At 28.4% G+C, this 23,650-nt stretch overlaps 1 protein-coding gene across 1 annotated transcript; it reads left to right on the top strand.

Annotated features, from left to right (window-relative positions):
- The first annotated feature begins 1,606 nt into the window (after nucleotides 1-1,606).
- Nucleotides 1,607-22,744, top strand: LOC135123254 (2-phosphoxylose phosphatase 1). The gene is made up of 5 exons (XM_064047748.1): nucleotides 1,607-2,001; nucleotides 2,048-2,190; nucleotides 14,479-14,858; nucleotides 21,434-21,637; nucleotides 21,693-22,744. Exons 1-5 carry the CDS (start codon nucleotides 1,764-1,766, stop codon nucleotides 22,189-22,191), a joined length of 1,464 nt encoding a protein of 487 aa, XP_063903818.1. The 5' UTR covers nucleotides 1,607-1,763; the 3' UTR covers nucleotides 22,192-22,744.
- The last annotated feature ends 906 nt before the right edge of the window (nucleotides 22,745-23,650 follow it).

The raw sequence follows: 23,650 nt of genomic DNA, 5'->3' as shown, positions 1-23,650 counted from the left end.
TTAACTTAAAAAAAAACGATGAATCGAAAAACTGAAAAATTAATTCCGAAAAATTGAAAAACCAGAAAATCTAAAATCGAGAAAGCGAAAAATTGAAAGAAAACCGTGAAGTCGAAAATTGAAAAATCCGGATATCGAAAAACTGAAAAATTAATTCCGAAAAATCGAAAAACATGAAGGCAAAAAATCGAAAGATTTAGAGATCAAAATAACAAAACAGTGAAAAGCCTAAAATTTAAAAATTCGAAAAATTGAGCAATTAGAAAAAACTGAAAAATTGAAAAATGTAAGACTTAAAAAGTCGCAATATTCTGAAAAATCGAAAAAATAAAAAATAAAAAAAAATAAGTCGAAAAATCTAAAAGTTTAAAAATCGACATACATATTGAGAAATCCCAAAACTTAAACATTGAAAATTTGAGAAATCGAAAAATTGAGAAATCGGGAAATCGGAAAGACGAAAAATCGAAAATTCGAAAAATTAAAAAATCGATTAATCGAGAAATCCAAAAATTTAGAAAAGCCAAAAATTGGAAAATTAAAAAATTGAAAAATTTAAATACATAAAGCCCAAAACTGAAACGTTGAATAATTGGAAAATCGAAAAATCGAAATTGAAAAATCGAAAAATCGCGAAATTGAAACATTAATCTATCGAGAAATCGAAGAGTCAAAATATCGAAAAATGGAAGTGGATAAAAATCGAAAAATGGGAAAATGGAACATCGAAATTTTTGAACTTAAAAAAAGGTATAAATCGAAAAAGTGAAAAATCGAAACATCGAAAAACTGAAAAATTAATTCCGAAAAATTAAAAAACCAGAAAATCTAAAAACGATAAAGCGAAAAATTGAAAGAAAATCGTGAAGTCGAAAATTGAAAAATCGGGATATCGAAAAACTAAAAAATTAATTCCGAAAAATTGAAAAATCGAAAAACATGAAGGCAAAAAATCTAAAGATTTAGAGATCAAAACAACAAAACAGTGAAAAACCTAAAATTTAAAACTTCGAAAAATTGAAAATTCTAAATATTGAGAAATTGAAAAATTGTAAAATATAGGACTTAAAATGTCGCAATATTCTGAAAAATCGAAAAAATTAAAAATAAAAAAAATAAGTCGAAAAATCTAAAAATTTAAAAATCGACATACTTATTGAAAAATCCAAAAATTTAGAAACGCCAAATATTGAAGAATTGAAAAATCGAAAAATCTAAATACATAAATACCAAAACTGAAACACTGAAAAAATTGGAAAATCGAAAAATCGATTATCGAAATTGAAATATCAAAAGATCAATTTCCATTGTCCTTTTTAACAAATTTGGGAAATCATCTTCTCATTTTTCCCTATTATTAGAAAAGGTGTTGGCTAATTTTTTGTTCGGCTCAGAGCCCGTTTTTTGGAAAATTTTTAAAAACTATTTTCTTTCCAATTTTTTCGGTTACATATTTGAAAATGGCGCATGTCCGCAAAAAAGTGGCAACCTGTCCCTAGTCCACTGTTGTTGTTTGTTGTCCCCACCACCGCCCGTGCACGCCGCGATCACGTGTCTCTGTTTTCCGGAAAAACCCCTAGAGCGCGTTCGGTTGGCAGCCCTGACCGGTGCAGTGGATTTCCGCGATTTTCCGCGTCGAATGCAGCGCAGCGGTTGCGCACCAGCCACCACTATGTAAACAAGTGTTTGATTTATTTTTAGATTATCTCCATAGCGGCAATTACGCAAATAGCGATAAGTGAGGTTATGTCACATCTGGAGTCATGACTTTCGTGGACGTCCTGCCCAGGATGCCCAACAAGGCCCTGCACTGCTACCTCCTGATGATCATCTGGATCCTCCTGCTCGTAGCCGGAGTGTACAAATTCCTCGAGCCGAAACAGAAGCTCCCCGAGCCCTCCGTGAACGCGGAGCTTTTCCACAACCTCGCCAACGACATAAAAACGCGCCGCATCTTCAAAATATGCAATTTCCCGAGCGAAATGGACGACGGGGACGAAGGTAAACCCCCTCGACCCGCGAGCGCCGCTCTCATGGCTTGCCGTAGGTGTGATCGAGTCGAGGAAGTGGGCCATGACGGGGCTGATCGCCCTCATCCGGCACGGCGACAGGGGGCCCCTGCAGCACGTGCGGAACATCACGGCGGTGAACTGCGGGACGGAGGAGACGGACAAGTTCGTCTCCTACAAGGTAATAATTCAGGTGTTGGCAACCGGACCAGATAAACAAGTTTTTGGATTAATTCTGAGCGCGAGGGCTATTTTACGAACGCAGATGGGTATTTCGGGCGGCGGGAGCTATTTTTGAGCGTGCATTAAGTTGGAAGTGCCAATGGAACTTTGTAATCCGTGAGGAATTTGTGGCGATAAGGGGGGCTATTTTTAGCAGAGGACGACGGAAAGAACCGGTTCGTAATGATTTGTTTACGCGATTATTTATGTAGTGGATAATCAAATTTCGTATTTTTGAATTTCGGCTATTTTTAGAATGATTTATGGGTGCCGTAAATTAAAGTTGGTAGGATTGAGGCGGGTCGAGATCTGTCAGTTGAGGTTTAATCAGTGGCGGCGCAAAGAGAGGGACAGCGTTGTATTAATTTCGAAATTTTTACTACTTATATAGTACATTTGCCAAATTGTAAGACAAAAATGTGTCTAAAATTAAAATATGCTTTCAAACGTGAGTTTAAACTATGGAAAATTGTGGTGATATGGTGGGGAATTATTTTGCACACAAGATGGAAACAACCCGTTAGTAATGATTTATTTATTTACAAATTTATGAAGCCACGAATTATATTTTACTATTTTTAGGTAGATTTATGTTGGTAGGATTGATGTGGGTCGAGAACTTAGTGGCGTAAAAAATAGATCTGTTGAGTCACTTTTCTCAAATCACAACCTTGGTATAACATGACTAAACGGCGAAAAATGAGACAATGAAAGTGTTGATAAAAAAATTGAAAAATTACAATTCACAAAAAAATGAAAAATTTGCATGAACTGTGAACTAGAGTAGAACTAGAAAGTAAATAACAAAATAAAAGAGAATAAAATAAATAAGTCGTAAAATATATTTGAAAAATTGAAATATCGATTTGAAATTTGTAATATTTTTTTGATACCACAACATAGCGCTTACCGTTGTTTATCTCTAATAAACCAAGCATAATTTTCAAGATAAAAATAATCAAATAAATTAAACTCGAGTGGTTGTCAACTTGTGCGATCAGGTGTACACTGGAAGTGGCTGAAGTTTTCCATGATCTTACGTGTTACATCGTGTTTATGTCTATTCTGTGGTTTTATTTACACAGATTTTATTTTTCAATTTTTCACAGAATTTTCGAGTTTTTCAATGTCACAATTTCTCAGTTTTTTAATTCTTTGATTTTGCAATTTTTCTTAGATTTTTCGATAGTTTAGTTTTGGGATTTTCAGTATTTCCATTTTTTAATGTTTCGGTTTCCAGATTTTTCATTATTTTAATTTTTCAGTTTTTTAAATTTTAGATTTTTTAGTGCTTCGACATTACTATTTTTCAATTTTTTGAATTTTTAAATTTTAGATGTTTCAAAATTAATATTTTTAATATTTCGAGTTCTCGATCTTCCGATTTTTCGACTGTTTTTCGATATTGTGATTTTTACATTTTGGATTTTTCAATTTTTGACGTTTTTAAATTAGGTACAATTTTTCGATTTCTCAATTTCTTGATGAAACGATTTTTTAATTTTTCCATATCTCGATTTCTCAACTTCTCAATATTTCAATTTCTCCGTTTTTCAATTTTTTGATGTTTCAAATGTTCTTTCAATTTCCCGATTCTTCAATTTTCCTTCCATATTTCAATTTTTCAACACTTCTGTTTTGGGATTTTTCAAAGTTTCGATTTTTTGATGTTTCGATTGCTCGATTTATCGAGATTTCGATGCTTTGATTTTTTGATTTGAGGATTTTTCGATGAATCCACTTTTCGGTTTTTCAATTTTTCAGTTGCCCATGTTTTGTCATTTCAGTTTTGAATTTTTTTCTATTTCTATTTTGATGATTCGATTTTTTTCATTTGTTAATTTTCCCATTTTCAATCTTTACATTCTTCAGTTTTTCGACATTGTAATTTTTAGTTTTTTAATTTTTTCGAATTTATAAATTTTTTATTTTTAAGCTTTTTTCCGATCTTTCGGTTTTTTCAATTTTTCGATGTCATAATGTTTCGTCAGTTCAATTTTGGAATTTTCCAATTTCTCGATTTTTCTGTTTTTCAGTTTTTTAATTATTTTAAATTTTGGTTTTTCGATTTCTCGGTTTTTCGTTTTTTCGATTTTCACTTTTTACATGTTTGAATTTTTCGATTTTTGATGTTTCGGTTTGTAGATTTTTCAGTTCTTCGATCTTACAACTTTTCGTTTTTTTAATTTTTTTAGTTTTTGACGTTTCTAAATTATCAATTTTTCGATTTCTCAATTTCTCGATTAAACGATTTTTTAATTTTTCCATTTGTCGATTTCTCAACTTCTCAATGTTTCAATTTCTCCGTTTTTCAATTTTTTAATGTTTCAGTTTTGTGGTTTTTCAATTTCCCGATTCTTCAATTTTCCTTCCATATTTCAATTTTTCAACAATTCTGTTTTGGGATTTTTCAAAGTTTCGATTTTTGATGTTTCGGTTTATCAATTTTTAAGTTTTTCAGTTCTTCGATATTTGTATTTTTCAATTTTTTGAATACAAATTTAATTTTAGTTTCATCAATTTTTCCAATGTTGAAATTTTAAATGTTTGAGTTTTTTGATGCTTCGATTTCTCGATCTTTCGATTTTTTCGGTTTTTAATTGTTTCAATATTTCGATTGCTCGATTTATCTTGATTTCGATGCTTCGATTTTTCGATGATTCCACGTTTCGGTTTTTCGATGTTTCAGTTGCCCAATGTTTTGTTTACATTCTTCAGTTTTTCGACATTGTAATTTTTAGTTTTTTTATTTTTTCGAATTTTAAAATTTTTGATTTTTAAGTTTTTTTGATTTTTCAATTTTTCGATTTTGGTTTGTTTCGATTACTCAATTTTTCGAATTTTCGACTCCCGATTTCTCGATCTTTTGATGTGTTAGTTTCTGAATTTTTCATTGTTCGATCTTTTGGTTTTTTCAATTTTTCGGTGTCATAATTTTTCGTCAATTCAGTTTTGGGATTTTCCAATTTCTCGATTTTTCTGTTTTTCAGTTTTTCAATTTTTTTAAATTTTGGATTTTCGATTTCTCGATTTTTCGATTTTCACTTTTTACATGTTTGAATTTTTCGATTTTTTAAAGTTTCGGTGTGTAGATTTTTCAGTTCTTCGATATTACAATTTTTCTCGTTTTTTTAAATTTTAATTTTTTCAGTTTTTGACGTTTCTAAGTTATCAATTTTTCGATTTCTCAATTTCTCGATTAAACGGTTTTTAAATTTTTTCATTTCTACAATTTTCAGGTTTTTCATTTTTCAATTTGTCGACTTCTCGATTTTTCGATATTTTGATGTTTCAGTTTTGTGATTTTTCATATTTCAGTTTAGAGATTTTTCAAAATTTCGATTTTTCAACTTTTGGGTTTCTCGATTTTTACTTTTTCGATTTTTTGGTGTTTCGATTGATGGATAGATTTTTCAATTTTTCCGGTGTTCAAATTTTAAATGTTTCAGTTTTTTGATGTTTCGATTTCTCGATCTTTCGATTTTTTGACTGCTGGGTTTTTCAATTTTTCAATATTTCGATTGCTCGATTTATCGAGATTTGGATGCTTCGATTTTTTGGTTTCAGGATTTTTCGATGATTCCACTTTTCGGTTTTTCAATTTTCCAGTTGCCCAATGTTTCGTCATGTTTTGAAAATTTTCAATTTTTCGATTTTTCTATTTCAATTTTGATGATTCGATTTTTTCATTTTTACATTCTTTAGTTTATCGACGTTGTAATTTTTAGATTTTTCATTTTTTGGAATTTTTAAATTTTTGATTTTTAAGTTTTTTGATTTTGGTTTGTTTCGATTACTCAATTTTTCGAATTTTCGACTTCTCCACTTTTTACATGTTTGCATTTTTAATTTTTTTGATGTTTCGATTTGTAGATATTTCAGTTCTTCAATATTACAACTTTTCGTTGTTTTAGATTTAAAATTTTTCAATTTTTGACGTTTCCAAATTATCAATTTTTCGATTTCTCAATTTCTCGACTTTTCAGTGTTTCAATTTCTCAGTTTTTCAATTCTACAATGTTTCAGGTTTTTCAGTTTTCAATTTTTCGACTTCTCGATTTTTCAATTATTTGATGTTGCAGTTTTGTGATTTTTCAATTTTTTGATTCTTCCATTTTTTAATTTTTCGATATTTCAGTTTTGGGATTTTTCAAAATTTCAGTTTTTCGGTTTTTACTTTTTAGAATTTTTGATGTTTCAATTGATTTTTCAATTTTTTGAATTTTTAAATTTTAGGTGCTCGTTTTTTGTTGTTTCGATTTCTCGATCTTTCGATTTTTGACGTCTCGGTTTTAGATATTTAGGTTTTTCCACTTTTCGCTTTCATTTTTGGAAATTTTCAATTTTTACATTTTTCAATTTTTATTTTGCAAATTTTTGTTTTTATAATTTTTCAATTTCTCCTTGCTTCAATTTTCCCATTTTTTAATGTCCAGTTTTGAAATGTTTTAATTTTGTTTTTTTTTCGTACCTGAATTTATAATTTTTCAGTTTGTAATTTTCCGAGGTTTAAATTCAAAATTTTCCAATTTTTCTATTTTTTAACTTCTGATTTTTTCAATTCGTAGTTTTTTCAGTTTTTCGATTTTTCGTTTGTTTCAATTTTTGAATTTTTAGCTTCTGAATATTTCACTCAGTTTTTGTTTCTTCAAGTTTTTACTTTTCCGATTATACAATTTTTCAGTTCCCCGATTTTAAAATTTCCAGTTACTCAATTTTTAAGTTTTCGATTTTCCCGACTTTTTTATTAACCTACTTTTCGATTATATGTTTTTTCAATTTATTAATTATTATATATTTTAACGTTTGGTTATTTTTTAATTTTGTGATTTTTTGTTTCTTCAATTTTTCACGTTGCAATTTTGCCGGGCTTAAATTTAAAATTTTCCAGTTTTTCGATTTTTCTGCCGTTGAATTTGTTTTTCGACTTTTCCGATTTTTATTTTGCAAATTTTTGTTTTTATGATTTTTCAGTTTTTCGTTACTTCAATTTCCGATTTTTTAGTTTCCAGTATTGAAATGTTTTAATTTGGTTTTTTTCGTATCTCGATTTATAATTTTTCGTTTCGTCAATTTTTCAGTTTGTAATTTTCCAGGATTTAAATTTAAAATTTTCCAATTTTTCAATTTTTTAGGTTCTGATTTTTCCAGATTTTCTTTTTTTAATTTAGCAATTTTTCAATTTCTCCGATTTTTATTTTGAAATTTCTGATTTTTTCAATTTTTAGAATTTTAATTTGTAGTTTTTTCAGTTTTTCGATTTTTCATTTGTTTAATTTTTGGATTTTTCGCACAATTTCCCAAGTTTTCAATTTTCAGTTCCTCGATTTTAAAATTTCCAGTTACTCAATTTTTAAGTTTTGGATTTTCCCGACTTTTTTATTAACCTATTTCAATTTATTAATTATTATATATTTTAATGTTTGGTTTCTTTTTTTTTTAGTTTTGTAATTTTTTGTTTCTTCAATTTTTCACGTTGCAATTTTGCCGGGCTTAAATTTGAAATTTTCCAGTTTTTCGGTTTTTCAACAATTGAATTTGTTAGTTTTTCAATTTTTAATTTTTCGACTTTTCCCATTTTTCAGTGACATTTTTCGATTTTTATTTTGCAAATTTTTGTTTTTATAATTTTTCAATTTTTCGTCACTTCAATTTCCGATTTTTTAATTTCCAGTATTGAAATGTTTTAATTTTGTTTTTTTCGTACCTCGATTTATAATTTTTCGTTTCGTCAATTTTTCAGTTTGTAATTTTCCAGGATTTAAATTTAAAATTTTCCAATTTTTCAATTTTTTAGGTTCTGATTTTTCCAAATTTTCTTTTTTTAATTTAACAATTCCTCCGACTTTTCAGCTAACCCCTTCTCCGATTTTCATTTTGAAATTTCGGTTTTTTCAGTTTTTTGATTTTTCGTTTGTTTAATTTTTGGATTTTTCGCAGAATTTCCCAAGTTTTCAATTTTACAATTATTCGATTAAACTTTTTTCAATTTTTAGATTTTTCAGCTTCCGAATCTTTCAGTGTCTCGATTTCTCAATTTTTGTTTCTTCAAGTTTTCACTTTTCCGGTTATAGAATTTTTTAATTCCTCGATTTTAAAGTTTCCAATTACTCAATTTTTAAGTTTTCGATTTTTCCGACTGTTCGTTAAGCTTCTTTTCGATTATATATTTTTTCAATTTATTAATTATTATTGTATATTTTAATGTTTGTTTTTTTTGAGTTTCGTGATTTTTCGTTTCTTCAATTTTTGAATTTATTACAATTTTGCCGGGCTTAAATTTAAAATTTTCCAATTTTTCCACTTTTCCGATTTTTCGATGACCTATTTTTCGATTTTTATTTTGCAATTTTTTTTTTTTATAATTTTAAAACTTTTCAGTTTTTCGTTGCTTCAATTTTCCGATTTTTTAATTTCCAGTACTGAAATGTTTTAATTTTGTAATTTTCCGAAGTTTAAATTTAAAATTTTCCAATTTTTCTATTTTTTAGCTTCTGATTTTTCCAAATTTTCTTTTTTTAATTTAGTAATTTTTCGATTTTTAATTTTTCGATTTCTCCGACTTTTCAACTAACCCATTTTCCGATTTTTATTTTGAAATTTTAATTTTTTTCAATTTTTAGATATTTTAATTTTTCTAATTTTCGCACAATTTCCAAAGTTTTCAATTTTACAGTTTTTTGATAAAATTTTTTCCAATTTTTGTATTTTTTAACTTTCGAATTTTTCAGTCTCTTGATCACTCGGTTTTTGTTTCTCCAAGTTTTCTCTTTTCCGATTATACAATAATTTTTTAGTTCCTCGATTTTAAAGTTTCCAATGACACAGTTTTTAAGATTTGCATTTTTCCGACTTTTCATTAACCTACTTTTCGATTATATATTTTTTCAGTTTATTAATTACTGTATATTTTGTTTTTTGTTTTTTTTCAATTTCGTGATTTTTCAATTTGCAATTTTGCCGGGCTTAAATTTAGAATTTTGCAATTTTTCAACCTTTGAATTTTTTTAGTTTTTCGATTTTTTAATTTTTCGACTTTCCCACAACCTGATTTTTATTTTGTAAATTTTTGTTTTTCAAATTTGTAACTATTCAATTTTTTTCTTGCTTCAATTTTTCGATGCTTTAACGGTTTTTCATTCATTTTGTGATTTTTCGTTTCTCATTTTTTAATTTTTCGTTTCGTTTTCTCAATTTAACGATTTTTTTCAGGTTTTCAATTTAAGATATTTTAATTTTTCATATTTTTAAATTTTTGTGTTTTTCAATTATTCCTTCTTTTTTAAATTCATCGAGTTTCAGTTTTTTTAGTTTTCAAAACATATTACAGTTTATCGATTTTTCAGTTTACAATGTTTCAGCTATTAAATTAATATTTTTGTTTTTTTTTTTCAGTTTTCAAAAAAGAGCCAAATCTTTTACCTTCCATTTCTGATTCAGTTTGTATAAATAGGTTATGTTCGGTAGTTTCATTTATATAAAAAAATAATAATAATAAAAAATCAATTTGCAGTTTTTCGACTTTTGAATTTTTCAATTTTTCGATTGTAAATTTTACAATTTTTTCAGTTTTTCCAGCTTTCACATATTTTTTGATTTTTAGTTTGTCGATTTTTAATTTTTCTATTTTAGATATTTTTATTTTTCTTTTCTCGATTGTGAGTTTTCAATTTAGAATTTTTAATTTTTCAATTTTTCCAAATTTAAATTTTATTTTTCGTTTCTTTAGTGTTACGATTTTACAGATTTTCTATTTTTCAAGTTTTCAATGTCAACTTTTTCGATAGCCCGGTTTTGAATTTTTCAATTTTTCCATTTTTAATTTTTTAAATTTTCGGCGTTTACAGTTTTTCTATTTCTCGATTTTCAATTTGTCGGTTTTTCCGACTTTTCAGTAAACTCATTTTCCGTTTTTTATTTTACAATTTTTTGTTTTCACAACTTTTATATATTTTAGTAAGTGGTTTTCAATTTTTAGAGTTTTAGTTTGTCGATTATTCATTTTTCAATTTTTCGTTTCTTCAATTTTAGATATTTTCATTTTTCTTTTCTCGATTGTGAGTTTTCAATTTAGAATTTTTAATTTTTCAATTTTTCCAAATTTGAATTTTATTTTTAGTTTCTTTAGTGTTACGATTTTACAAATTTTCAATTTTTCAAGTTTTCAATGTCAACTTTTTCGATAGCTCGGTTTTGAATTTTTCAATTTTTCCATCTTTAATTTTTCAAATTTTCGGCGTTTACAGTTTTTCTATTTCTCGATTTTCAATTTGTCGGTTTTTCCGACTTTTCAGTAAACTCATTTTCCGTTTTTTATTTTACAATTTTTTGTTTTCACAACTTTTATATATTTTAGTAAATGATTTTCAATTTTTGGAGCTTTAGTTTGTCAATTTTTAATTTTTCAATTTTTCGTTTCTTCAATTTTAGATATTTTCATTTTTCTTTTCTCGATTGTGAGTTTTCAATTTAGAATTTTTAATTTTTCAATTTTTCCAAATTTGAATTTTATTTTTCGTTTCTTTAGTGTTACGATTTTACAAATTTTCAATTTTTCGAGTTTTCAATGTCAACTTTTTCGATAGCTCGGTTTTGAATTTTTCAATTTTCGATTTTTAATTTTACAAATTTTCGGCGTTTACAGTTTTTCTATTTCTCGATTTTCAATTTGTCGGTTTTTCCGACTTTTCAGTAAACTCATTTTCCGTTTTTTATTTTACAATTTTTTGTTTTCACAACTTTTACATATTTTAGTAAGTGGTTTTCAATTTTTGGAGTTTTAGTTTGTCGATTATTAATTTTTTAATTTTTCGTTTCTTCAATTTTAGATATTTTCATTTTTCTTTTCTCGATTGTGAGTTTTCAATTTAGAATTTTTAATTTTTCAATTTTTCCAAATTTGAATTTCATTTTTAGTTTCTTTAGTGTTACGATTTTACAAATTTTCAATTTTTCAAGTTTGCAGTGTCAACTTTTTCGATAGCCCGGTTTTGAATTTTTCAATTTTTCGATTTTTAATTTTTCAAATTTTCGGCGTTTACAGTTTTTCTATTTCTCGATTTTCAATTTGTCGGTTTTTCCGACTTTTCAGTAAACTCATTTTCCGTTTTTTATTTTACAATTTTTTGTTTTCACAACTTTTACATATTTTAGTAAATAATTTTCAATTTTTGGAGTTTTAGTTTGTAGGTTTTTAATTTTTCAATTTTTCGTTTCTTCAATTTTAGATATTTTCATTTTTATTTTCTCGATTGTAAGTTTTCAATTTAGAATTTTTAATTTTTCAATTTTTCCAAATTTGAATTTTATTTTTCGTTTCTTTAGTGTAACGATTTCACAAATTTTCAATTTTTCAAGTTTTCAATGTCAACTTTTTCGATAGCTCGGTTTCGAATTTTTTAATTTTTCAATTTTTCGATTTTTAATTTTTCAAATTTTCGGCGTTTACAGTTTTTCTATTTCTCGATTTTCAATTTGTCGGTTTTTCCGACTTTTCAGTAAACTCATTTTCCGTTTTTTATTTTACAATTTTTTGTTTTCACAACTTTTACATATTTTAGTAAATGATTTTCAATTTTTGGAGTTTTAGTTTGTAGGTTTTTAATTTTTCAATTTTTCGTTTCTTCAATTTTAGATATTTTCATTTTTCTTTTCTCGATTGTGAGTTTTCAATTTAGAATTTTTAATTTTTCAATTTTTCCAAATTTGAATTTTATTTTTCGTTTCTTTAGTGTTACGATTTTACAAATTTTCAATTTTTCAAGTTTTCAATGTCAACTTTTTCGATAGCTCGGTTTCGAATTTTTTAATTTTTCAATTTTTCGATTTTTAATTTTTCAAATTTTCGGCGTTTACAGTTTTTCTATTTCTCGATTTTCAATTTGTCGGTTTTTCCGACTTTTCAGTAAACTCATTTTCCGTTTTTTATTTTACAATTTTTTGTTTTCACAACTTTTACATATTTTAGTAAATAATTTTCAATTTTTGGAGTTTTAGTTTGTAGGTTTTTAATTTTTCAATTTTTCGTTTCTTCAATTTTAGATATTTTCATTTTTATTTTCTCGATTGTAAGTTTTCAATTTAGAATTTTTAATTTTTCAATTTTTCCAAATTTGAATTTTATTTTTCGTTTCTTTAGTGTAACGATTTCACAAATTTTCAATTTTTCAAGTTTTCAATGTCAACTTTTTCGATAGCTCGGTTTCGAATTTTTTAATTTTTCAATTTTTCGATTTTTAATTTTTCAAATTTTCGGCGTTTACAGTTTTTCTATTTCTCGATTTTCATTTTGTCGGTTTTTCCGACTTTTCAGTAAACTCATTTTCCGTTTTTTATTTTACAATTTTTTGTTTTCACAACTTTTATATATTTTAGTAAGTGGTTTTCAATTTTTGGAGTTTTAGTTTGTCGATTATTAATTTTTCAATTTTTCGTTTCTTCAGTTTTAGATATTTTCATTTTTCTTTTCTCGATTGTGAGTTTTCAATTTAGGACTTTTAATTTTTCAATTTTTCCAAATTTGAATTTTATTTTTCGTTTCTTTAGTGTTACGATTTTAGAAATTTTCAATTTTTCAAGTTTTCAATGTCAACTTTTTCGATAGCTCGGTTTTGAATTTTTCAATTTTTCGATTTTTAATTTTTCAAATTTTCGACGTTTACAGTTTTTCTATTTCTCGATTTTCAATTTGTCGGTTTTTCCGACTTTTCAGTAAACTCATTTTCCGTTTTTTATTTTACAATTTTTTGTTTTCACAACTTTTATATATTTTAGTAAGTGGTTTTCAAATTTTGGAGTTTTAGTTTGTCGATTATTAATTTTTCAATTCTTCGTTTCTTCAATTTTAGATATTTTCATTTTTCTTTTCTCGATTGTGAGTTTTCAATTTAGAATTTTTAATTTTTCAATTTTTCCAAATTTGAATTTTATTTTTCGTTTCTTTAGTGTTACGATTTTACAAATTTTCAATTTTTCAAGTTTTCAATGTCAACTTTTTCGATAGCTCGGTTTTGAATTTTTCAATTTTTCGATTTTTAATATTTCAAATTTTCGACGTTTACAGTTTTTCTATTTCTCGATTTTCAATTTGTCGGTTTTTCCGACTTTTCAGTAAACTCATTTTCCGTTTTTTATTTTACATTTTTTTGTTTTCACAACTTTTATATATTTTAGTAAGTGGTTTTCAAATTTTGGAGTTTTAGTTTGTCGATTATTAATTTTTCAATTCTTCGTTTCTTCAATTTTAGATATTTTCATTTTTCTTTTCTCGATTGTGAGTTTTCAATTTAGAATTTTTAATTTTTCAATTTTTCCAAATTTGAATTTTATTTTTCGTTTCTTTAGTGTTACGATTTTACAAATTTTCAATTTTTCAAGTTTTCAATGTCAACTTTTTCGATAGCTCGGTTTTGAATTTTTCAATTTTTCCATGTTTAATTTTTCAAATTTTCGGCGTTTACAGTTTTTCTATTTCTCGATTTTCAATTTGTCGGTTTTTCCGACTTTCCAGTAAATTCATTTTCCGTTTTTTATTTTACAATTTTTTGTTTTCACAACTTTTATATATTTTAGTAAATGGTTTTCAATTTTTGAAGCTTTAGTTTGTCAATTTTTAATTTTTCAATTTTTCGTTTCTTCAATTTTAGATATTTTCATTTTTCTTTTCTCGATTTGCGGTTATTCCGAGTTTTCAATTTAGAATTTTTAATTTTTCAATTTTTCAAAATTTGAATTGTTTTGTTTTTCGTTTCTTCAGTTCTACGATTTTACAAGTCATCAATATTTCAATTTACAATTTTCCAAGTTTTTCGATATTTCGGTTTTGAATTTTTCAATTTTTAATTTTTCAAATTTTCAACATTTATTACAGTTGTTCTCACAACTTTTACATATTTTAATAAGTGTTTTTCAATTTTTCGATTTTTAGTTTGTCGATTTTAAATTTTTTAATTTTTCGTTTCTTCAATTTTAGATATTTTCGTTTTTCTTTTCTCAATTTGCGGTTATTCTGAGTTTTTAATTTAAAACTTAATTTTTAAATTTTTCAAAGTTTAAATTTTTTAATTTTTCGTTTGTTAAGTTCCACGATTTTACAAGTTTTCAATTTTTCAATTTACAACTTTTCAAGTTCTCAATCCCAAGTTTTTCGATATTTCGGTTTTGAATTTTTCAATTTTTCCATTTTTAATTTTTCAAATTTATGAAATGGGGTCGGATGTTCAAATCTACAAAAAAATCTTTTTTCCAGTCATATTTGCACAACCTCACCGCCACCGGCCGCGCCCCCTGGACCGGCCCCGGCCCCTTCCACGACTTCCCCGTCCTCCCGACCCACCCCCATCAGTGCCAACTGGGCCAACTCACCATGCAGGGCATCCACCAACTCCTCAGACTGGGGCAAATTCTGCGCGATTCGTACCTTCAAGTGTGGCCCAAACTGGCAACACTGACACCCAGCGAAGTCCTAGTGTACAGCACTAGGTACCGAAGGACTTTCCAATCGGCGCTGTCTTTCTTATACGGACTCGTGCCGCACGAAACCCTCACCAAACTCACTATTTTCGAGAGCCAGTCGATGAACTTCTGCTTCAAGGACTGCGGCTGTCCCGTCACGGATAAGTTATGGAAGTAAGTGTAGGAAATGAGTCATTTCGTACGGTTTGAGGTCATTTCGTACGAGCGTTGTACGCACGCAAATGTTTTGAGCCTATGGGCGGATCATTTTTGCCGGTCGTCACCGAAGGAGGCGGTCCAAATCGTCCAAGGGCAGAATTTGTAGGTAGGCTCAAACTACAACGAAATTTACGTGTTGACCAAATTCTTACCCTGAATTAGTTTTAATTTTATAAATACTTACTCTGAATTAGTTTTAATTTTATAAATACCCTATCTAAAATGTTCAGAATATGATGAGTCTATACTTGTGATTTACCATTCCATTAATATTTTTTGGATTTGTTTATAGGGGGTGACTCAAAAAAAAATAATGACTGAGTCAATTTATTTTATTGAAGAAATCAAGAATTGCAGAACTGAATACTTTGAAATCTTGTCAATTAGTTAGAAAAAAAAAAACCTGTCCTGCTCTAATAACATCGAGAATATGCTCAAAATCACACTAATATTAGGTCTAATTGTGCCGACCATAGTTATAAAATTCACATTAAAGTAAGTCACGGACATTTTTTGAAGTGTACTACATTTCAAAAAACAAAAAAAATGTTCAGTTTATAAACTTCATAATTTTGGTTTAAAGTTTATCAATCATATTTGACGCTTTATTTTATCCGTTCCATTTGTTATCCTTTACTGCGGTCTCTCTTGGGTCGAGGTGTAACACCGGACCGAACGTTCTTCGACCGATAGGATAATTTATTACTTCCGACATCTTTTTGGTGACAAATTTAATCTTTGCATACTTCAGCGTAGTTAGTGAACTCGTTGTGACCACTGAAATATACAAAGAGTAAATTTTGAAATGGAACGAAAGTCGAAGAATACTTTCAAAGCCACGATCAAAATGTATTTGCTTATCTTGGCCAAAAAATGCATGACGTTATCGTAAAATTTGATATGATGAGTCTATACCTGTGATTTATCATTGCAGTAATATTTTTTAGATTTACTTATACAGCCTGTCTCAAAAAAAGGTCACTTCGATTTTCGATTTTTCGTTTTATCGACCAACAGTTTCATCGAATTAGATTTTTCAGTTTCCATTTTTCTATCAACTTTTCGATTTTATTACTTTCTAATTTTCTGATTTTTCAAATTTGCGGTATTTTGATTTTTCGAGTTTTCAGTTTTTTCGTTTTTCGATTTTTTAATTTTTCGTTTTTTTGATTTTTCGATGTTTCGATTTTTTAATTTGCCATTCTTTCAATTTTCAATTTTTCGTTTTTCCATTTTTAGATTTTTTGATTTTTCTGTTCGTCAGTTTTTAGACTTTGCAATTTTTTTGCATTTTTCGATTATATTTTACTTTCCGATTTTTTTGATTTTTGAATTCTCGATTTTACGTTTTTTATTCTTCGATTTCCGATTTTTCAATTTTCCGGTTTTTTAATTCTTCTATTCTCGATTTTTCGATTTTCCATTAATCATAAAATTTTTCAATTTTTCGGTTGTTTTATTTTTCGACCTTCGATTTTTCAACTTTCGATTATTCGATTTTCCATTTTCTGATTTTACGATTTTTCGATTTGCGATTTTTCTGTTTGTTTCAGGTTTTATGGTTCTGCAATTTGCAGCTTTTAGATTTCAATTTTGTTACTTTCCGATTTTCCACTTTTCGATTTTTTGATTTTTTTTCGATCGTCGTTTTTTCGATTTTCATTTTTTCGATTTTTTGATTTTTCAATTTTTAGGCCTTGCAATTTTTTTACTTTTCGCTTTTTCGAGCATTTGTTTCATCGAATTTTCGATTTTTCGAGTTTTCGATTTTCGATTTTTCGGTTTTTCCATTCTCCGATTTTCGATTTTTCGATTTTCCATGTTTAGATATTTTTCGATTTTTTTTATTTTTCGATTGTTCTGTTTGTCAGTTTTGAGACTTTGCAATTTTTACTTTTTCACTTTTCTATTATTTTAGTTTCGGATTATTCGATTTTTGAATTTTCGTTTTTTTTTTTCATTTTTCGATTTCCGATTTTTTAATTTTTCGATTTTTCGGTTTTTTAATTTGTCGATTCTCGATATTCCGATTTTCGATTTTTCGATTTTCCAATCTTCGATTTTTCAATTTCCAGTTTTCGATTTTCCACTTTTTGATTTTACGATTTTTCGATTTTTCTGTTCGTCAGTTTTTAGACTTTGCAATTTGTTTACTTTTCGATTTTTCGATTATTTTACTTTCCAGTTTTTTTGATTTTTCAATTGTCGACTTTTAGAGTTTTCAATATTATGAATTTTCGAATTTTCGGTTTTCCTATTTTTCGATTTTTGATTTTTCCATTTTTAGGTTTTTTGATTTTTCAATTCTCGGTTTTTCAATCTTGCGAGTTTTCGATTTTTCAGATTTGTGAATTTCCAGTTTCTTGATCGACCTACGTATTAGATTCATTGAATTTTCGATTTTCGGTTTTTCCATTTTTAGATTTTTGATTTTCCAGTTTTGCATTTTCAGATTTTCTGTTTTTCGCATATCTGATTTATCAAATTTTCGATTTTTCGGCTTTTCGATTTTTCGATATTTGATTTTCGAATTTTCGATTGTTCAGTTTTCCATTTTTCAGCTTTTAGACTTCAATTTTTTTACTTTTCGATTTTCCAAATTTTCGAGTTTCAATTTTCAGATTTTTGATTTTTCGATTTTCTTTTTAAATCTTCGAATTTTTCGGTTTTGATTTTTCGAATTTTTGATTTTTAATTTTTCCATTCTTCGGTTTTTAGACTTCAATTTTCTTTCTTTTAAATTTTTCGATATCCTATTTTCCGCTTTTCATACTTTTCGATTTTCAGTTTTCAGACTTTCGATGATTAGAATTTTGGATTTTTCAGTTTTATGATTTTTCGATTTTTAGAAAATTTGAGTAGTCGAATTTTCGATTTTTCAATTCATCGATTTTTCTATGTTCAATTTTTCAATTTAAATTTTGCGATTTTCAATTTGTCCATTGTCGATTTTTAGAATTTTCGGTTTTTCAATTTTTCCATTCTCAACTGTTGGACTTCAATTTTGTAACTTTCCGATTTTTTGGTGTTCGATTTTCCAATTTTCAGAATTTCCAAGTTTCTTTATTCAGATTTTCCATTTTCCACTTTTTCGATATTAGATTTTTCGAATTTTTGTTTTTCCAATTTTTTGCTTTTTCTATTTTTCTGTTCGTTTCAGTTTTTAGGCTTTGCAATTTTTTTTACTTTATATATTTTGATTATTTTAATTTCCGATTTTTTTTTTATTTTTGTTTTTGATTTTTTTAATTTTCAATATTACAAATTTTTGACTTTCCGATTTTTTGGTTTTCCCGTTTTTCAATTTTCGATTTTTCGATGTTTCGATTTTTTAATTTGCCATTCTTTCAATTTTCGATTTTTCGTTTTTCCATTTTTAGATTTTTTGATTTTTCTGTTCGTCAGTTTTTAGACTTTGCAATTTTTTTGCATTTTTCGATTATATTTTACTTTCCAATTTTTTTGATTTTTGAATTCTCGATTTTACGTTTTTAATTCTTCGATTTCCGATTTTTCAATTTTCCGGTTTTTTAATTTTTCTATTCTCGATTTTTCGATTTTTCATTAATCATAAAATTTTTCGATTTTTCGGTTGTTTTATTTTTCGACCTTCGATTTTTCAACTTTCGATTATTCGATTTTCCATTTTCTGATTTTACGATTTTTCGATTTGCGATTTTTCTGTTTGTTTCAGTTTTTATGGTTCTGCAATTTGCAGCTTTTAGATTTCAATTTTGTTACTTTCCGATTTTCCACTTTTCGATTTTTTGATTTTTCAATTTTTAGGCCTTGCAATTTTTTTACTGTTCGCTTTTTCGAGCATTTGTTTCATCGAATTTTCGATTTTTCGAGTTTTCGATTTTCGATTTTTCGGTTTTTCCATTCTCCGATTTTCGATTTTTCGATTTTCCATGTTTAGATATTTTTCGATTTTTTTTTATTTTTCGATTGTTCTGTTTGTCAGTTTTGAGACTTTGCAATTTTTACTTTTTCACTTTTCTATTATTTTAGTTTCGGATTATTCGATTTTTGAATTTTCGTTTTTTTTTTCATTTTTCGATTTCCGATTTTTTAATTTTTCGATTTTTCGGTTTTTTAATTTGTCGATTCTCGATATTCCGATTTTCGATTTTTCGATTTTCCATTCTTTGATTTTTCAATTTCCAGTTTTCGATTTTCCACTTTTTGATTTTACGATTTTTCGATTTTTCTGTTCGTCAGTTTTTAGGCTTTGCAATTTGTTTACTTTTCGATTTTTCGATTATTTTACTTTCCAGTTTTTTGATTTTTCAATTGTCGACTTTTAGAGTTTTCAATATTATGAATTTTCGAATTTTCGGTTTTCCTATTTTTCGATTTTTGATTTTTCCATTTTTCGGTTTTTTGATTTTTCAATTCTCGGTTTTTCAATCTTGCGAGTTTTCGATTTTTCAGATTTGTGAATTTCCAGTTTTTTGATCGACCTACGTATTAGATTCATTGAATTTTCGATTTTCGGTTTTTCCATTTTTAGATTTTTGATTTTCCAGTTTTGCATTTTCAGATTTTCTGTTTTTCGCATGTCTGATTTATCAAATTTTCGATTTTTCGGCTTTTCGATTTTTCGATATTTGATTTTCGAATTTTCGATTGTTCAGTTTTCCATTTTTCAGCTTTTAGACTTAAATTTTTTTACTTTTCGATTTTGTTTTTAAATCTTCGAATTTTTCGGTTTTGATTTTTCGAATTTTTGATTTTTAATTTTTCCATTCTTCGGTTTTTAGACTTCAATTTTCTTTCTTTTAAATTTTTCGATATTCTATTTTCCGCTTTTCATAATTTTCGATTTTCAGTTTTCAGACTTTCGATGATTAGAATTTTGGATTTTTCAGTTTTATGATTTTTCGATTTTTAGAAAATTTGAGTAGTCGAATTTTCGATTTTTCAATTCATCGATTTTTCTATGTTCAATTTTTCAATTTAAATTTTGCGATTTTCAATTTGTCGATTTTTAGAATTTTCGGTTTTTCAATTTTTCCATTCTCAACTGTTAGACTTCAATTTTGTAACTTTCCGATTTTTTGGTTTTCGATTTTCCAATTTTCAGAATTTCCAAGTTTCTTTATTCAGATTTTCCATTTTCCACTTTTTCGATTTTAGATTTTTCGAATTTTTGTTTTTCCAATTTTTTGCTTTTTCTATTTTTCTGTTCGTTTCAGTTTTTAGGCTTTGCAGTTTTTTTTACTTTATATATTTTGATTATTTTAATTTCCGATTTTTTTAATTTTTGTTTTTGATTTTTTTAATTTTCAATATTACAAATTTTTGACTTTTCGATTTTTTGGTTTTCCCGTTTTTCAATTTTCGATTTTTCGATTTTTGAGGTTTGTGAATTTCCGCTTTTCGATCGACCTAGGTATTTGATTAATTGAATTTTCGATTTTTTGATTAGCCATTTTTAGATTTTCGATTTTTACGATTTGTATTTTTCGATTTTCTGTTTTTTGCATTAGTGAATTTCAGTTTTTCCGATTTTTGATTTTGCGCGTATTTGATTAATCAAATTTTCAAAAAAGTTACCATACTACAAAAACTTAAAGACATCTACAATATTTCAAAGTATTCAGTTTTGCTATTCTTGATTTCTTCAATAAAATAAATTGAATCAGTCATTAACTTTTTTGAGACACCTTGTATAACCAAATCTAAAAAATATTAATGCAGTGATAAATCACAAGTATAAAACTCATCATATTTTATACATTTAAGATAGGATTTATTCTGCAAAATTTTGAGGTGACGTCATAAATTTTTTAGAGGGGATAAGCAAATATATTTTAATTAAAAATGTATCATGTTTATCATGATTTTAAAACATCTGCAAGATTTCAAAGTATTCGATTTTGCAAATTCAAAATTAAATTGCAAAATATTGTTTTATAATTTTGATTTTTTTTCCAAAAATCTGGACGTTTTGGATAAAAACTCAACACGGAGTCATAAACTACATGTGTAGGACTATGTTACTGTATACAATTTAAAACCCATTTACTATGCATAAATTTGAAGTGACGTCATCACATTATTGGTGGGGATGATTAGACAAATTTAATAATTTTGCGACATTTATGAAAAAAATATCAGTTAACAAAAATGGCACGTTTTTATTATTATGCCAGTTACATGTCACTCAACGACAATATCGTTTTTTTAAGAGTATTTTATTTGAAAAAGTGATGAAATTTTTTATTCGGAACAATTGGTCGAAAGATGTTAGAAAGCAAAATAATTCATGTCCGGACCATCGTTCGAGAGAACTGGTGTGAGCCATAAATATTTCTTACCAAATGTATATAAAACTACTGTCCGTCCCGTTATTGTCAATAAAATTTTATAAGGTAAAATGTGAATTTCGTTGTAGTTTGAGCCTACCTACAAATTCTGCCCTTGAAGGATTTGGACCGCCTTTTTCGGTGAGGGCAGGCAAAAACGATCCGCCCATAGGCTCAAAACATTTGCGTGTACGGTGTACTGATTATTGAAGATTCTAGAGGGGTGAAGAAGTCCATTTCGCACCAACTGAAGTCGCATCCGGCGGTGGCGCTCCTGGCGGAGTCCACTGGGAGGTCGCTGTTTTCGCCAGGGGCGGAGCAGGGGGCGCTCGGGGGTGATCCTCATGCCGTAAGAGACGCCCTGTTGACGTACGTGTGTCACGGGAGTGGATTGCCGTGTGAAACACCCTCCAATTGTATTAAGTAAGATTGAAATTATTATAATTTTTTTTAATTTGTCAATTCGGGTACTTCACAGACGTCAAAACGTCGCTGGTGTCTTCGCCTACACCGACTGGGTGAACTACCAAAAATGGCGCAACGTCTACTGGAAGCGACTGTGCTTGCTGCGCTCGTACGGTCTAATCCGCCACATCGTCCAGCAGATGTTGCACATGGTGTCCAGTAACGGCCCCTTCCTGGTGCTCTACTCGGGTCACGACCACACCGTGGAGCAGCTCACCACAGCACTCGGGCTCCAAAACGATCCGCTTCTTCTGCGCTACGGCGCTCGGATCGTCTTCGAGGTGTACCAGAACCACGAGCAGTCTCACAACGGGGCCAAAGGTATCTATTTTCGGTTATTAACCAACGGGAGGGACGTCACCCGACAGGTGAGTTTCTGCAAAGACGTGGTTTTCTTGGAAAATAAGGTCAGCCTGTGCAAGATCGAGGACATTGTCAGGTTCATACACGACGACTACTTCGTTTCGTTGAACGTGACGAACTTTAAAGATGCGTGTAGTAAGAGCGAGTAGGACTGTGATTTTTCGTTGGTTAGGTTTTTAAGACTGTGATTATAGACTGATTGTTTTGTTTGTGGTGGTTTTCGGACAGGGGGCGCCACTGTTGATGTTCGCATTCCGTATTTTTATCGAAAGTATCGAAAGTTGTTTATTTTTTGATTTTTGTTTTGGTGGTTTCGATCAGTATTGTTATTATTATTGCCGACTAAGATCTAACCGGGGTATTTAATCTATTGTGCTAACCTCAAAAAATTGGGTAACTAGCGTTCTCTGCTGTAATTATGCACCCTTGAAACTGACATTGTGGCTCTTAGATCAGGATTTAAGGGAATCTGTAATACCGGCTGAATGTATTAACTACTAACATGAAGAAAATAGGCGGCGGCGAAGATAAGACTGATTTTAGCAAATGATATATCTTCTAAGAAAATAGAGGGCGGGTGGGCGGGGCAAGTACTTCCTAAGATATTTGTACATAGTAGAAAAAAAATCAAAACTATAAAACAACATTTTGCAATTTAATTTTGAATCTGCAAAACCGAATGTTTTGAATTCTTGCAGATGTTTTAAAGTTATGATAAGCATGATAAATTTTTAATAAAAATATATTTGCTTATCCTCTCCAAAAAATCGATGACCTTGGTTGAAAATTTTGCCTAATAAATCCTATCTAAAGTGTCCAAAATATTTTAGATTGTGTATACAGGTGGCTCAAAAAAATTAATGAATGAGTCAATTTATTTTATTGATTAAATCAGGAAGAACTTCGTCTAATTTTTGTTTAGGTGCATCCGATTATTATTGTTATTATTATTATTATTGCCGACATATCAAACTTCATCTAATTAAAAAATGGGTCGACTAAGATTTGGCCGAGGTATTTGATCTATTGTGCTAACCTCAAAAATTCGTTCTGTAAGTAGCGCTATCTACTGTAGTTATGCACCCTTAAAATTGACATATGGTGGCGCTTACATACATCTGGAGTGAAAGGAATCTGTAATGCCGACTGAATATCTAACTATACTTTAACCAGAAATCTTGTGCGGAGTCTGCCTAAGGCGTTTATTGACTTCCACTAATTTTTATGAGGGCTGGAAACTGGTCTACTTACCCCGACCTCTGTCTTGACTAATACAGGTGTCAGTAAAATTTTCATTACTTGCTGAGAATCTTAGTAGGCACTAGCCCCGCCCACCCACCCTCTATTTTCTTGGAAAGTATATCATTTGCCAAAATCAAAATAGAGGGCGGATGGGCAGGGCTAGTGCTTGCTAAGATGTTACTAACCCCGCCCATCCGCCCTCTATTTTCTAAGAAGTATATCATTTGCCCGAATTAAAATAGAGGGCGGGTGGGCCGGGCTAGAATAGTTTGACGAAAGAGGCTATCACGTGATCTGCGCATAGGGTCAAGCTATTTCGGTCGAGTTCATTCTTCGTTTGAAAACGTCTTTGCAGTGGCGTGCACC

The sequence above is a fragment of the Zophobas morio genome, unplaced genomic scaffold (genome assembly GCF_036711695.1).
Source record: "Zophobas morio isolate AGI-343-1 ecotype UQ-CSIRO unplaced genomic scaffold, CSIRO_AGI_Zmor_V1 ptg000006l, whole genome shotgun sequence".
Lineage (NCBI taxonomy): Eukaryota > Metazoa > Arthropoda > Insecta > Coleoptera > Tenebrionidae > Zophobas > Zophobas morio.
The sequence above is the reverse complement of the archived record's forward strand: the minus strand, read 5'-3'. Positions and strand labels throughout refer to the sequence as shown.

Coding starts and splice junctions, on each gene's coding strand:
- LOC135123254 (XM_064047748.1), top strand. CDS start 1,764: ATGACTTTCGTGGACGTCCTGCCCAGGATGCCCAACAAGGCCCTGCAC. Junction 2,191..14,478: donor ACAAGTTCGTCTCCTACAAG/GTAATAATTCAG, acceptor TCTTTTTTCCAG/TCATATTTGCACAACCTCAC. Junction 14,859..21,433: donor GTCACGGATAAGTTATGGAA/GTAAGTGTAGGA, acceptor TGAAGATTCTAG/AGGGGTGAAGAAGTCCATTT.